Source organism: Lepus europaeus, chromosome 5 (genome assembly GCF_033115175.1).
Source record: "Lepus europaeus isolate LE1 chromosome 5, mLepTim1.pri, whole genome shotgun sequence".
NCBI classification, from domain to species: Eukaryota; Metazoa; Chordata; class Mammalia; order Lagomorpha; family Leporidae; genus Lepus; species Lepus europaeus.
The window spans coordinates 136503834-136517213 of NC_084831.1; the positions used below are offsets into that span (position 1 = coordinate 136503834).

General features: G+C 41.8%; 2 protein-coding genes across 4 annotated transcripts in view; one reads left to right on the forward strand and one right to left on the reverse strand.

Annotated features, from left to right (window-relative positions):
• The window catches only part of SCYL3 (SCY1 like pseudokinase 3), an 84592-nt gene that overhangs the window by 66064 nt on the left and 5148 nt on the right, over window positions 1-13380 (forward strand). The window lies entirely within an intron of this gene.
• Window positions 1-13380, reverse strand: part of FIRRM (FIGNL1 interacting regulator of recombination and mitosis) — a 61004-nt gene that overhangs the window by 26286 nt on the left and 21338 nt on the right. For all 3 annotated transcript variants that reach the window (XR_009865971.1, XM_062192743.1, XM_062192744.1), the window contains 2 exons: window positions 11725-11805; window positions 3101-3165 (listed from right to left, as the gene is read on the reverse strand). Coding sequence is in view for 2 of the 3 variants with exons in the window: in XM_062192743.1 (XP_062048727.1) it covers window positions 3101-3165; window positions 11725-11805 (146 nt within the window). In the remaining variant the exon portion in view is untranslated. The remainder of the gene's footprint in view (window positions 1-3100; window positions 3166-11724; window positions 11806-13380) is intronic.

Below are 13380 nucleotides of genomic sequence, written 5' to 3' on the forward strand. Positions count from 1 at the left end.
GAGATGTATTCCATAGTTTGTTCGGTTATTTTAATTGTAGTAAGTTTGCCAACACATGAGAAAATGGTCTTGTCAGGGTTAATAACATTTAAATAGGAAAGACAAACACTTGAGGATTTTGTAATACATGGAAAAAAACGCCTATCTGTCAATTACTGGTTACATTACTGGCTTCTTAATTTGACCTTACTGAGGCTCAGTTTCATCATTTGTGACACTGATTCAGAGTTACTGTGAGGATTAAATTATAGGTAAAGTAAATGCCATTCAACAAGGGGGCTTCAAAAAGTTTACAGAAGGTGGAATTAAAAGCTAAAGCTGTTGTCTGCAGTGCTGGCATCCCATATGGGCGCCAGTTTGAGACCCAGCTGCTCCACTTCCAATCCAGCTGTCTGTTGTGGCCTGGAAAAGCAGTGGAAGATGGCCCAAGTCCTTGGGCCCCTGCACCCACGTGGGAGACCCAGAAGAAGCTCCAGGCTCCTGACTTCGGATTGTCCCAACTCTGGACATTGAGCTGGACACTGAGGCCATCTGTGCAGTAAACCAGTGGATGGAAGACCTCTCTTTCTCTCTGTGTCTCTTTCTCACTCTCTGTAACTCTGCCTTTGAATAATTTTTAAAAAATGATTCAAATATTCCATGAACAACTGAATCACCTTTGTACAAAAAATAAATTACAGACTTTAACTACAGCTACTGACCATCAGAGTTTTTTTTTTTTTTTTAAATGTTTTTAATGGACAACTTTTTAAAAAAATATTTATTTATCTGAAAGGCAGAGTTATAGAGAGGGAGAGTGAGACAGAGATCATCCATCCACTGGTTCACTCCTCAAGTGGCTGGGCCAGGCCAAGGCCAGGAGCCTGGAACTCCATCAGAGTCTCTCATATAGGTGGCAGTGGCCCAAGTACTTGGGCTATCTTCAGCTGCTTTCCCAGGCACATTAGCAGGGAGCTCGATGGGAAGGGGAGCACTCTGGACATGAACCAGTGCACATATGGGATGTTGGCGTCACAGGCAGCAGCTCTACGTGCTGTGCCACAATGCCAGCCCTGAGAAATGTTTATTAAGTGCACTGATTCAGGAGTGGGTGACACAGCAGTAAACAAAATAAACAAAGTTATTGCCTTTATAGAGTTTACATTCTTTTTAAAAAATAATCTCATCTCTATTTCCCAAACTTAGCTCTTTTTTTTTTTTTTTAGTATTGTTTATTTGAGAGACAGAGAATGAGAGTGAAATAGAGATCTCCCATCCAGTGGCTCACTCTCCAAATGCCCACAATAGCTGGGGCTGGGCCAGGCCAAAACCAGGAGCCAATAATTGAATCCAGATCTCCTACATGGATGAGGGTGGTAGAGACTCAACTGCTTGAGCTATCACCTGCTGCCCCGCAAGGATGTGCATTCGCAGGAAACTGGAATTGAAAGCAAAGCCGGGACTCAAGCCCAGACACTCCAACATGGAACGCAGGCATCCCAAGTGGCATCCTAACATCTACAGCAAATGCCCGCCCCCATATATAGTTTACATTCTAATGCAAGGGATAGTTAACAACTAAGTAAAAAGGGACAAACAAGTGAGCAAGGAAATACGTAACAGAGCAGGTGTTAAGTGCTATGGAGAAGAAAAAAAATAAGAAAAAGTAGACAAGAAATTGTGTTGATGAAGACCATTTGAGGATTTCAGAAGAGAAGACATATGATTTATGTGATTGGATTCTGTGTGTATGTATGTGTATACTTAGGCATACAGCTCATTTATAGCAGTAAGGGGATAAATATCAGGTGGATTAGTTGATGTGTTTGAGGGAGTATATGGAAGCTCTTTTCTTTTTTTTTCCCCCAGGAAGTTATACAAATTTTAATTTTTGTAATATCTGGAAGGCAGAGAGGGAGAGAGGGAGGGAGAGAGAATGTCTCCCATCTGCCAGTTCACTCCCCAAAAGACTACACGATAATCTGGGTGGGGCTAAACTGAAGCCAGGATCCAGGAACTCCATCAGGGCCTCCCACATGGGTTCACAGAAGCTCAAGTATTTGGGCCGTAAATAGCTGCTTCCAGGGAGCTAGACTGGAAACAAGGTGGGGGGGCGGGGACTCAAACCAGTGCTCATATGGGGGTGCCATAGTCACAGGTGGCAGGGAAGCTCTTTTCTAAATGCTTCCAATTTTCAGTGACATAGGAAATGAGGCCATTTATTGACACTGAGAAATGGGGAGGAACTGTGGGAGATTTGAGAAGTTTAAAATTGAAAAGTTGCCTTGGAGGCTAAATGAATTAGGAAACTATAACAGGGCTCCTGGATAAATGAGCTAACAGATTATTTTCGTGTCAAATTTAGGGCTCTTCTAAGGTAACTGTCAATTTCAAATGTCACTGAGATCCTCTCTATCTAAACTATGAAACCTTTCTGTAATTCAATTCTTCTCCAAGTCACAATTTTTACCACCTGACTTAAACTTCATGGAAGTAAAATTAATAATGATTAAGAAGTATGCTTTTGCAAATACATAGATGCATATACAATCCTTTGTTTTTCATATTCATCACCATACGGGTTATATATCATGTATAAAGTGAAATATACAGGGACAGGCACTGGCGCAGTGGGTTAAGCCACCTCCAGCAATGCATGCATCCAGATGAGCAGCAGTTTGTGTCCCAGCTGCTTTTCTGATCCAGCTCCCTGCTAATGCACCTGGGAACGCAGTGGAAGATGGCTCAAGTGCTTGGGCCCCTGCATCTACGTGGGAGACCTGGATGAAGCGCCTGGTTTTCACCAGGCCTAGTCCCAGCCACTGCAGCCACTTTGGGAGTGAATCAGTGGGCAGCAGATTTCTCTATCTCTTCCCTTCTAACTCTGCCTTTCAAATAAATAAATAATAAACAATCTTTTTAAAAAATAATAAAGTTACAAATACAAAGATAAGTAAAACAAGGTAACTATCAAGTTTTCATCCCCAATTATTTAAAGAAATAAAAATTTACTAAAACAAAGAAAAATTATTCCAATCTTTTGAATTCCCTTGTACACTTAAGCTTTGCAAGATATAAATAACACTGTCACATTTTAATAATGATATGGCATCTGTCTTACCTGTGGATCTGAAGATAAAGCTGGTGTAATGTATAGCAAGAATCAGAAAGAAAAGGAAGAAATTCCTGAAATAAAACAATTCATACTTGTATTCAATGTGACTTTATAACACATATACTCACAAAGGCATGCAAAATAAAATTCTTGATGTGCCACATTAAAAAAAAAAAAAGTCTTACATAGAGTAAAAAGGAGTATGACACTAATTAACTAAAACTCTTTACTGTTACGACTACCACTATAGCCACAATTTAAAACATTTAAAAATTCCTTGATGGCAAAGTTTTAAATGGCATAATTAGGGACAAATTTTGCCTCCTACACACCAAGCAAATATCACACTGGTAATATTCCAAGCGTCATTTGGTGTACTTCCCACAACGTGTTTCGATCTCTGGAATATACACCCTGCAAGCTGCAGAGGTCCCAGCATAAGCAGCAGCCAACGACCACCAAAGGCAGCTGCCCAGGGGACCAGTTCAGTCAGCACATCAAACTGGATGGCAAGCTGTTGGAGCCAGTGTGCCAGCCTCAAAATTATATGATTTGTAGTCACTGGAGACCCTTCTCTTTCCTCAGAAAGGAGTGGATGAAACTGAAAACAAATTCAACTTGGACAACAGTTTCCAAAAAAAAAAAAAAAAAATCACTAACATATATTAACAATGTTTGTTCCACAGGCTGCAATATATAGGTATTCTCTGATCTTCTTTCCAAATAATCTGCTTTGGCAACTTATCTCTTCTAGCCGTATATCTGCAACCATCACTGCTGTTCTGATGATTCCCAAATAGGCAAGGCTCCTTAAAATTACACCAATTTCAAGTCTGAACGTTTAAACTGTAACAATCTAAGTTAGAGACACAGTAGAAATAATGTGTTAATGGTATTTAAAAGCAAATTGAATTATCTTCTGAAAACTGATTTATGCTTACAAAAATAGCTTATGAAACCATTTTTACAGATTTGAATAAATAGCAATTTAATATGCTCAGTATGTTAAATCATATTCTATAAGATAAATGTGGAAAATAATTTCAATATTGTTTTTGGCACAGATTTTGATAAAAACACGATAATTTGGAGATTCAAAGATGGCAGATTAGAAAACAACATACTCTGTAAGGCTAGAGATAAACAGTAGGGGAAAAAAAAGTGTAGGATGTACACTCTCAGGGGAGAATTGGAGAGAAAACCACACTGGAAATCCTGTAAGAGGAAGAGGATAGCCGTGGACCTATGAGTTCACACAGCAGGAACACAAACAAAATGCACAACTGTAGCAGCTGAGAGCCTGAGCAGGCAGCAACTTGGAAACAGGGTGATAGAGCTGGAAGGAGAGTGTGATGAGAGTCCAGACTGGAGCCCTGAGAGCTAGCGGTTGCCCATGGACCCAGTTGGGGGGGGGGGGCATGTTTATCTCACACCAACTTCTCCACAACAATGCCCACTGCCTGGCTGAGAAAGGGCAGATTCCATTTTGGGTTTGGGTGGCAGCTGCAGAACACTTTGTATGTGCCCACAGCAACTGGCTGAGACAGGACACCATCTTCTCAGCAGTACTGGCAGCAGTGACGGGGAAAGAGTGACATTCGGCCAGTGGCTCTTGTGTACACATGTGATCCAGAAATTCTGCTAGAGGAATAAATCCATAGTCCCCACTGACTAATGAGCCTGGTTGGGAGGTGGCTGGGCAACCACATAGGATGCTGAGGTGCCCGCAGCCTCCCAGGATCAAGGTGCCAAGCTGTAGCTATCTCAGGGAACATCAGCCTCTCTGTTTACTTGGCAGGCTGTTTGGGCAGAGAGAAACCTCTGCACTTGGCGACTGTGGGAGCCTTGTATGCTGAGACCGTGGGGACTCAGTGGTTACATGAGAAGGTGCAGCAAGTACCTGGGTCTCCGGGCAATAACCGGGTGCAGCTCCAAACCCTCAGAGCTCATTGGTTGCCGAGAGCAGGTCATTGCAATGGGACTGTGCTCACAGTGAGGGCTGCACAGATCATTTGTGCGGTTCATACAGTGATGTGGAAAACACTGGGAGCTAACACTCGGGCAATGAGTGTTGCCCTGGATACTCGCCCCACCCTGGAGCACTGACCAGAGCTCCCAGGCCACACCCACCACACACCTCTTGGTATTCATTGAAAGTGCAGACATTCCACTAAGCCACAGAGGCATAGCTCAAAGATAAAAGCAATCAGAGAAAAAAAACAAAAATCAACCTCACAAATGCCTAAAAGCAAACAGAAATTCAAGAAACAATAAGGAAGACACCATGATCGCCCCACCCCAAAAGGAACAGAACAGCATTTCAACATAGTGTTTCTGTTTATGGTACCTGAGGAACTGGTGATTGAGCTGAGGATGAGAAGTAGAATTTTCCAAGTCTAAGGGAAGAAACTAACCCTTGAAAGTCCTGTCTCCAGTGCCTGGACATAAAGCAGAGACAGAAAGCTAAGCTAACGTCCTGGCTGGCCCAGGAAGCCAAGGGCATCAGGAGGACAGAGGCTACACCCGGGTGTGTGTTTGTATTCCATGTAACTTTTTGTCTTCCTCTTTCAGTGTGAGAAGATTGTTGGCAATGACTCTACTGTGTAGGGCTCTTGGTACTAGCCTAAGCCCTCTAAGCTATGCTGCCTGGAAGAGGGGTCACTGATGAGCTCTGACCCCTCCCCCTTACCTATTCACAACACTGTATGCAAAGGTAGTTTTAGGTTTGCTTTGAACCTATTCGCTTGAGCACAGCCTCTTTCCTTCCACACTCAGAGTGTTTCCAGTGAAGGCGATAGGTAAAGCAGCCCCAGTGTGGCTCTGTTTTCTACATGACGCAGGTCCACAATATGGTTCAAACTGCAGTCCGGGGTTCTGACCCACCATGCAGTGTGTATCTACTTCAGGCTACCTGTGTGCAACCCAGGGGCCTCACCTGTGGTCTGAGTGGCAGCTAGGAAGAAGAAATGAACAGAGTTGTCTCAGGCAGGTCAGGGTGTTAGGGCTAGGTTGGGGATCTGTGTGATGGGAAGGAGGGGGATCAGTACAGCACACCTTCCCTCCCTGACCTGTAGAGCTGGTCTCTGCAGTGACTCACACAAATTAGGCTGCATGTTTGAATCAGCTGGTAAGTAACTGCTTTCTGAAATTCAGGAGGCATTTAGTGAATTTGAGGAAGGTATGAAATCTGAGAGACATCCAGGGCTCAAGGGTTTGTTAGTTTCACAACTAGGATTGTAACAGAACAGTTGAGAGTAAGCCTGTGAGGCTGGCTGAAGCTTTTAGAAATCACAGGGCCCAGAACAACTCATTCAGCACTTAGGAGGGCAGCCTGGACAATGCTGGAAGGGCTGCTCTGGAGAGATGCTGGCCCAGTGTGTGCTGGGTCCAAAGGAAAACAAACATGTCATCCTGCTTTGTGCTACCCGTGGATGACTTGGGCTGTATACCCTAAAGACTTCCGAAACTGGAGAAGGGGAGCTGTGAGAGCTTTGGTGGCTCTTCACTGTGGAGGGACAAGCTAATGGAGGTGGCTGAAGTCCCTTCTCAGCCACATACTTGACATGTGAAAGGAACCTTTACCTATCTCATAGCAGACCTGGAATCTAAACTCAAGAGGTAATGCTATAGGTGGAAAATGTGGAAGGATAAAGCAGGCTTTAAATTTTTGGACAGAGGCCGACGCTGTGGTACAGAGAGTTAACACTCTGGTCTAAAGTGCCGGTATCCCATATGGGTGCCGGTTCAAGACCCGGCTGCTCCACTTCCGATCCGGCTCTCTGCTATGACCTGGGAAGGCAGTAGAGGATGGCCCAAGTCCTTGGGCCCCTGCACCCACGTGGGAGACCTGGAGGAAGCTTCTGGCTCCTGGCTTCAGATCGGCGCAGCTCCGGCCATTGTGGCCAACTGGGGAGTGAACCAGTGGATGGAAGACTCTCTCTCTCTCTCTGCCTCTTTTCTGTCTGTGTAACTTTGACTTTCAAATAAATAAATGAATGGTTCTTTAAAAAAAAGAAAAAAAATAAATTTTTGGACAAGAGAACATGTTGGTGCCCCATGGAAGATGTCCTTGGGATCTGTTCATTCTTCACCACAAGTTCCATCTTGGGCTACATGGGCTATGCAGCTGAGCTCCTATAATGGTGGTTCTTATGTTAGTTAAAAAAAAAAAAAAAAAAGAAAGTGAAGATGAAAAGACTAAGGAAATTCTGGAACCGGAATTCAAAAGCAATCAGAAGCAAATCCATGAAAAGAAGAAAACCATAAATGACATGAATGAAAATTTTCCCATGAAATCACAATTTTAGAGAGAAATCAAAATGAAATATTAGAAGAACTCAATAAATCAAATAAAAAATGCAGTGGAAAGCCATAACAGTAAACTTGGTGAGGCAGAAGAAATTTCCAAATTAGAAGACAAATCTTTGGAAATCTTACAGTCAGATCAATAAAAACAAGAGGAAAACAGAAAACTTAAACATAGTGTTGAAGATTTACAGGATACTATCAAACAATTTAACATACAGGTCTTAGGAGTTCCTGAAGGAGTGGAAAGAGAGAATGATCTAGAAGACCTATTTAGTGAAATAATTACAGAAAACTCCCCCAAATTGGAGAAAGAAAGGGACAAACCCACTGCTAGCATCCTATTAAAGTGGAGAAAAGCTGGAAGCATTCCTCCTGATATCTGAAACCAGACAAGGATGCCCACTTTCACCACTGCTATTTAATATAGTCCTGGAAGTTTTAGCCAGAACCATTAGGCAAGAAAAATAAATCAAACAGATACAAATTGGAAAGGAGGAAATCAAACTATCCCTATTACAGATGACATGATCCTATATACAGGAGATTCAAAAGACTCCACTCAGAGACTACTGAAACTCATGAAAGAGTCTGGTAAAGAGGCAGGATATAAAATCAACACGGAAAAATTAATAGCCTTTGTATACACAGACAATGTCATGGCTGAGGAAGAACTTTTTTTTTTTTTTTTTTTTTTTTTTTTTTTTTTTTTTTTTACAGGCAGAGTGGATAGTGAGAGAGAGAGACAGAGAGAAAGGTCTTCCTTTTTGCCGTTGGTTCACCCTCCAATGGCTGCTGTGGCTGGTGCATTGCGCTGATCCGAAGCCAGGAGCCAGGTGCTTCTCCTGGTCTCCCATGCGGGTGCAGGGCCCAAGGACCTGGGCCATCCTCCACTGCCTTCTCGGGCCATAGCAGAGAGCTGGCCTGGAAGAGGGGCAACCGGATAGAATCCGGCACCCCGACCGGGACTAGAACCCGGTGTGCCGGCACCGCAAGGCAGAGGATTAGCCTGTTAAGCCACGGCACTGGCCTTTTTTTTTTTTTTTTTTTTGAGGAAGAACTTTTAAAATCAGTTTCATTCACAATAACTCCAAAAAGAATTAGATACCTTGGAATAAATTTAACCAAAGTATCAAAGGTCTCTATGATAAAAATCATCAAATAATAAAGAAATAAAAGAAAGACATCAAAAAAATGGAAAAACCTTCCATGTTCATGGACTGGAAATCAACATCATCAAAATGTCCATACTACCAAAATTTAAAGATTTAATGTGACCCCAATCAAAAACTTATGACATTTTTCGATCTAGAAAAAAATGATGTTAGAACTCATATGGAAACACAAGAGACTCCAAATAGCTAACGCAATCTCATACAACACAAAGAAAACCAGATGCATCAGAATACCTGATTTCAAGACATACTACAGGGCAGCAATACTAAGAATAGCATGGTACTGGTGCAAACACAGACTGTAGACCAACAGAATAGAAAAGCAACTCCAGGGGCTGGCGCTGTGGTGCAGCGGGTTAAAGCCCCAACCTACAGTGCTGGCAACCCATATGGGTGCCCATTCAAGTCCCTGTTGCTCCTCTTCCAATCCAGCTATCTGCTATAGCCTGGGAAAGCAGTAAAAGATGGCCCAACTCCTTGGGCCCCTGCACCCATGTGAGAGACCTGAAAGAAGCTCCTAGCTCCTGGTTTCAGATCAACTCAGCTTTGGCCGTTGCAGTCATTTGGGGAGTGAACCAGCAAAATGGAAGACCTCTCTGTGGCTCTACCTTTCTGTAATGGAAGGAAGGAAGGCAGGCAGGCAGGGAGGGAGGAGGGAGGGAGGGGAGGAGGGAGGGAGGGAGGGAGGGAGGGAGGGAGGGAGAAAAGCAACTCCAGAAATCAATCTATGCATTTACAATCAACTTATCTTTGACAAAAGAGGTAAAATACATCCCTGGAACAAGGACAGTCTCTCTATCCTATTATTTTTAAATATTTTTTTTTCCCAAAGAAAACTTTTAATTAAGGAATACAAACTTCATGCACTTCATAAGTACCATATATTGATTCTTCCCACCATACCCACTGTTCCTCAACAGTCAAGACAAAGGCTGTCCAAAGTCACTGTATCTTGAAGCTAGTTTCACTTTTTTTTTTCAGAAACTTAATTCACTGTAAAGAAGTACCCAAGACGCAACAACGATTCATTTTTTGCAAGCACTGAGATATAACTAGAACTTGTGAGACGTAAGAATACCCTCCATTTAATACATTAAAAGAAGTAAGTCCTTGAGAACAAGTTTTATCATTAAGGACGCACCTAAGAAAACAAGCAATGCAGTTGGACACTTAGTCATATCTAAAACTTATGAGATTTAAGTATATCCTCAACTTAATACACTAAAATGAAATAAATCTTTAAAAACAAGTTTTTACTATTAACTCTCATAATAAAAACATAGTAAAATATTAATATTTACATATTAACTCTCATAATAAAAAAACTCATTTAAAAACAAGTTTTACTACTAACTCTCATAATGCAACTCTTTGAGGACAGAGGAAGGACACAGTCTCTTTAACAAATGGTACTGGAGAAACTGGATCTCCACATACAGAAGTATGAAACTAGACCCATATCTTACAGTTTACACAAAAAATTCACTCAAAATGGATCCAAGACCTAAATCTATGACCTGATACCATCAAATTACTTGAGAAATTGGAAAAACTCTGCAAGACATTGTCATAGGCAAAGAGTTCTTGGAAAAGACCTCAGAAGCACAGGCAATCATAGTCAAAATTGACAAATGGGATTACACCAGGCTGAGAAGCTTCTATGTGCAAAAGAAACATTCAGCAAAGTGAAGAAGCAACTGACAGAATGGGAGAAAATATCTGCAAACTATGCAACTGATAAATGGTTAACATTCAGAATCTATAAAGAGCTCAAGAAATTCAACAACAACAAAACAAACAACCCAATTAAGATATAGGCAAAGGACTTGAACAGGCATTTCTCAAGACAGGAAATTCAAATGCCCAACAGACACTTGAAAATGCTCACGATCATTACCTGTCAGAGAAATGCAAATCAAAACCACAATGAGGTTTCATTCACCTCACTCTGTCCAATTAGAACGGCTCTCAGATAGAAATCAACAAACGACAAATGCTGGTGAAGAGGCGGGGAAAAAGGTACCCTGGTCCACTGTTGGTGGGAATGTAAACTGGTACAGCCACTGTTTAAGACAGTATGCAGATATCTCAGAAATCTGAATATAGACCTACCATATGATCCTGCCACCCCACTCCTGAGGATTTTCCCAAACTAAAAGAAATCAGCATATGAAGAGTTTTCTGTACCCCCACTTTCATTACAGGACAGTTCACAATAGCTAAGACATGGAATCTACCCAGATATCCACCAACTGTTGACTAGATAACGAAATATGGTAGTACCACTCAGTTGTAAAAAAGAATGAGGGGGCCGGCACTGCAGTGTAGTGGGTAAAGCTGCCACCTGCAGTGCTGGCATCTCATATGGGCGCCGATTCGAGTCCTGGCTGCTCCACTTCCGATCCAGCTCTCTGATATGGCCTGGGAAAGCAGCAGAAGATGGCCCAAGGCCTTGGGCCCCTCCACTAATGTGGGAGACCCAGAAGAAGCTCCTGGCTCCCGGCTTCGGATCGGCACAGCTCAAGCGGTTGCAGCCAATTGGGGAGTGAAGCAGCGGATGGAAGACCTCCCCCCCCCCCCCCCCCCCGCGTAACTCTGACTTTCAAAATAAATAAATAAACCTTAAAAAAAAAAAAAAAAAAAGAATGAGATCCTGTCTTTTGCAATAAGATAGACACAACTGGAAACAATTACACTTAGTGAAATAAGCCAGTCCCAAAAAGACAGGCACCATGTTTTCCCCGATCCAAGGTAACTAATAGAGTACCTGAAATGTAATGTGAAATAGACATTTTGAGATTCAATATTTGTTTACCGCCCTTGTCTCTTCTGTGAAGGAAAAGTGTTTTGTTTCGTTTTTTCTTCATACTATTTTTTTTACTTAGTGTAGGGTTAACTATATGATCATTATGTAAATTAAAAATTGATCTTTGAAAACATTAAGAGTGGGAATGTGAGAGGGAAGAAGGTTTGGCACATTGGCAGGAGGGAGTGTAGGAGGGAAGTATAACTATGTTCCTAAATCTATAGATATGAAATACATGAAACTTGCATAACATAAATAACATTTTTAAAAATGTATTTAAAAAAGGATAATTTACTTATGCATTGTAGGTTTTACAAGTAAGTGTTATAAATAACTGGTCTTACCTTAGTATAGTGCAAAAGAGAGTTGGCAAAGAAGCGACACAACTTGAGTGTTTTTTGGAATAATCTGTAGTCAGTGTTATCCTGTTCCAAAAAAGGAAATAAGAAAGCATAATAAATGAGAAAAAAGAAATTAAATAACCCTGTAAATGAGACAATATTTTCATAAAAGACCAGTTAGCAAACTATAAAAAACATCATTCTATGAATTAAAGACAATATAAACAAAAATGACTAATACTAAGATTATTTTAAGTTTTACACAGTGTCTGATACTTAGGCAATTCAGTTCAATAAATATTGGTTGTCATGTCACCATAAGTACACTACACAGTACAATCCAAAGAACTTTAAATTAGTGCCAGAAAATTAACTCAAATAAATTACTGTCTTTAATTTTCAGAATTACTTTCATACAATAGCATATCTCAGCTTTAATGCTAACCGATTACTGACTATGGCTGATTCCCAACAACACAGGAAAATCTTAACTAAACCCAATTATAACAGAATCAGATAATCAACTAATGGAATATTAACCTTTATTATAAATATCTGAAAAAAGTCAATTTTCCCAGGGCCAACTCTATGGCGTAGCAGGTAAAGCCACCACCTGATGGATACAGTGCCAGCATCCCATATGGGCACCGGTTCGAGTCCCAGCTGCTCCACTTCTCATCCAGCTCTCTGCTATGGCCCGGAAAAGCAGTAAAACATGGCCCAAGTCCTTGGGCCCCTGCACCTGCATGGGAGACCCAAAAGAAGCTCCTGACTCCTGGCTTTGGATTGGCTCAGCTCTGGCCAATGGGCCATCTGGGGAGTGAACCAGCAGATGGCATCTCTCTCTCTCTTTCCCTCTGCCTCTGCCTCTCTGAAACTCTGCCTTTCAAATCAATAAATTTTAAAAGAAAAGTCAATTTTCTTTAGGAGAAATAGAATATTAGAAAATTTAATTTTCTTTCATCATCATGAACTCTTCTTATATACTGCCATGCAAGTTTAGAAGGAGAGTGAAGATGAATCTATGCTCACTTCATAACACTTGTTCAGCAGAGATCTCAGATCACCATAAGAAATGTGCCCTGACTTCATGACTGGTTACCCACTTGCACTCCCATGAGCCAACTCCCCAGTCCTCTCGAGATCACAGTATTCTATAATTGCCTGCTTATTTGTCTCCAGAAATAAATTCTCTCAGGAGTTGTTGAGGGCAGAGAACGTGACTTCGTATCCAGTACATTTCTGCCACACAAGAAAACATTCTGAAATTCTGGCTACATGAGTGACTGAACCACACATAAGTTACTATCAATTTGCTTAAATTTCTTCTTCACTCACTCAAGGAGAAATTATACAATATTTGGCTGAACATTCTAGTTTCACTTCACTACTAAATAGTATACCACTAATCAAATCTAGAGAGCTCTTATTTTGATGTTTTCAAAAATCAAGTTGGCCGGCGCCACGGCTCAATAGTTAATCCTCCGCCTTGCGGCGCCGGCACACTGGGCTCTAGTCCCAGTCGGGGCACCGGATTCTGTCCTGGTTGCCCCTCTTCCAGGCCAGCTCTCTGCTGTGGCCCGGGAAGGCAGTGGAGGATGGCCCAAGTGCTTGGGCCCTGCACCCCATGGAGACCAGGATGAGCACCTGGCTCCTTCC